General features: G+C 40.0%; 1 protein-coding gene across 1 annotated transcript in view; it reads left to right on the forward strand.

Moving 5' to 3' along the window:
• Positions 1-783: 783 nt before the first annotated feature.
• LOC106884104 (EF-hand calcium-binding domain-containing protein 14) overlaps positions 784-1,075 on the forward strand; it is a 98,921-nt gene continuing 98,629 nt past the window's right edge. Inside the window, exon 1 of the mRNA XM_014935325.2 lies at positions 784-994. Within this exon, the coding sequence (XP_014790811.1) occupies positions 873-994 (122 nt within the window). The 5' untranslated portion in view covers positions 784-872. The remainder of the gene's footprint in view (positions 995-1,075) is intronic.

Consider the following 1,075-nt stretch of genomic DNA (forward strand, 5'->3'; position numbering starts at 1 on the left):
ATTCGTCACCATTTCTCCTTTTTGAGTTCGCACGGTCGTTCTTACACTTTCTTGCCGTAAACCATTTACCATTTCTGTGGTGCCCCCATTTCCCTTGATGTCCTAAGCACGTTCTTATTTTGCTGAATGGTAATCCAGCACTGACAGTAAACCAGAGTATACATGTATAAGAATTGGCTCCCTGGATCTGTGAGATGCCCGGATAAATCACTGCACTGGGGCCTGTAGTATTTATATATTAACAGCAAGCCACAGCTTACTTAGATCAGAATTTCTCTCCTAAACCCGTAGGACCCCTGGGCAAATGCTCAGTGTGTTCGTGCCTTGAGACGGCACTACCTCCACTCCGAAAGGATGAAAGGTAAAATCGATTACGGTATGATTTGAACGCAGAGCGCAGATGAGCGGATAGAACAAACAACGCACGGCATTTTGGCCTACGCTCTAACGATTCCACCAATTCTTAACAATGATTTATGTCGTAAAAAAACCCCTGCCCTTATCTCCCCACATAAACGCAGAAAGAAATAAAGAAAGAAAATTACGAACGCAAGAATGATAGAACGACACTGGAAAAGGAAGAAAGATTAAAGTGAGCAACGGACAAAAAAAATGTCATATATATATGTAATATATATACACACACACACACTGAACAACAGCAAATTTTATTTGATTTGATCTTAGGTCAATCAGATAATAATTGCTGGTTCATCAAACAAATTACCCTATCGTGTGACGTCACTTTTCACGTTCCCCACCGTCTCACATTCCCTTCATTAGCATCATCACCACTACCACTACCGCTCAATTTCTTCTAAGTTTTTTCACTTCTGTTCTTGCACGGTGTCTGTCTTAGATTAAGAGTCGCTATGAAAGGTGATGCTGACGACCACAACATGATTAATTTACTCCATGATAGTGCCAGTGATTCTCAGGAAATCCTGACTTTACCCCCTCTTAAATCGAAAAGATCAAAATTGTTTGGTAAAAAGTGAGTATGCGATTATAAGAAATATTTCCACATCCTTTACACTCACAACCACACAGACACATACATGAATATCATATATAT

Source organism: Octopus bimaculoides, chromosome 8 (assembly GCF_001194135.2).
Source record: "Octopus bimaculoides isolate UCB-OBI-ISO-001 chromosome 8, ASM119413v2, whole genome shotgun sequence".
Taxonomy (NCBI): domain Eukaryota; kingdom Metazoa; phylum Mollusca; class Cephalopoda; order Octopoda; family Octopodidae; genus Octopus; species Octopus bimaculoides.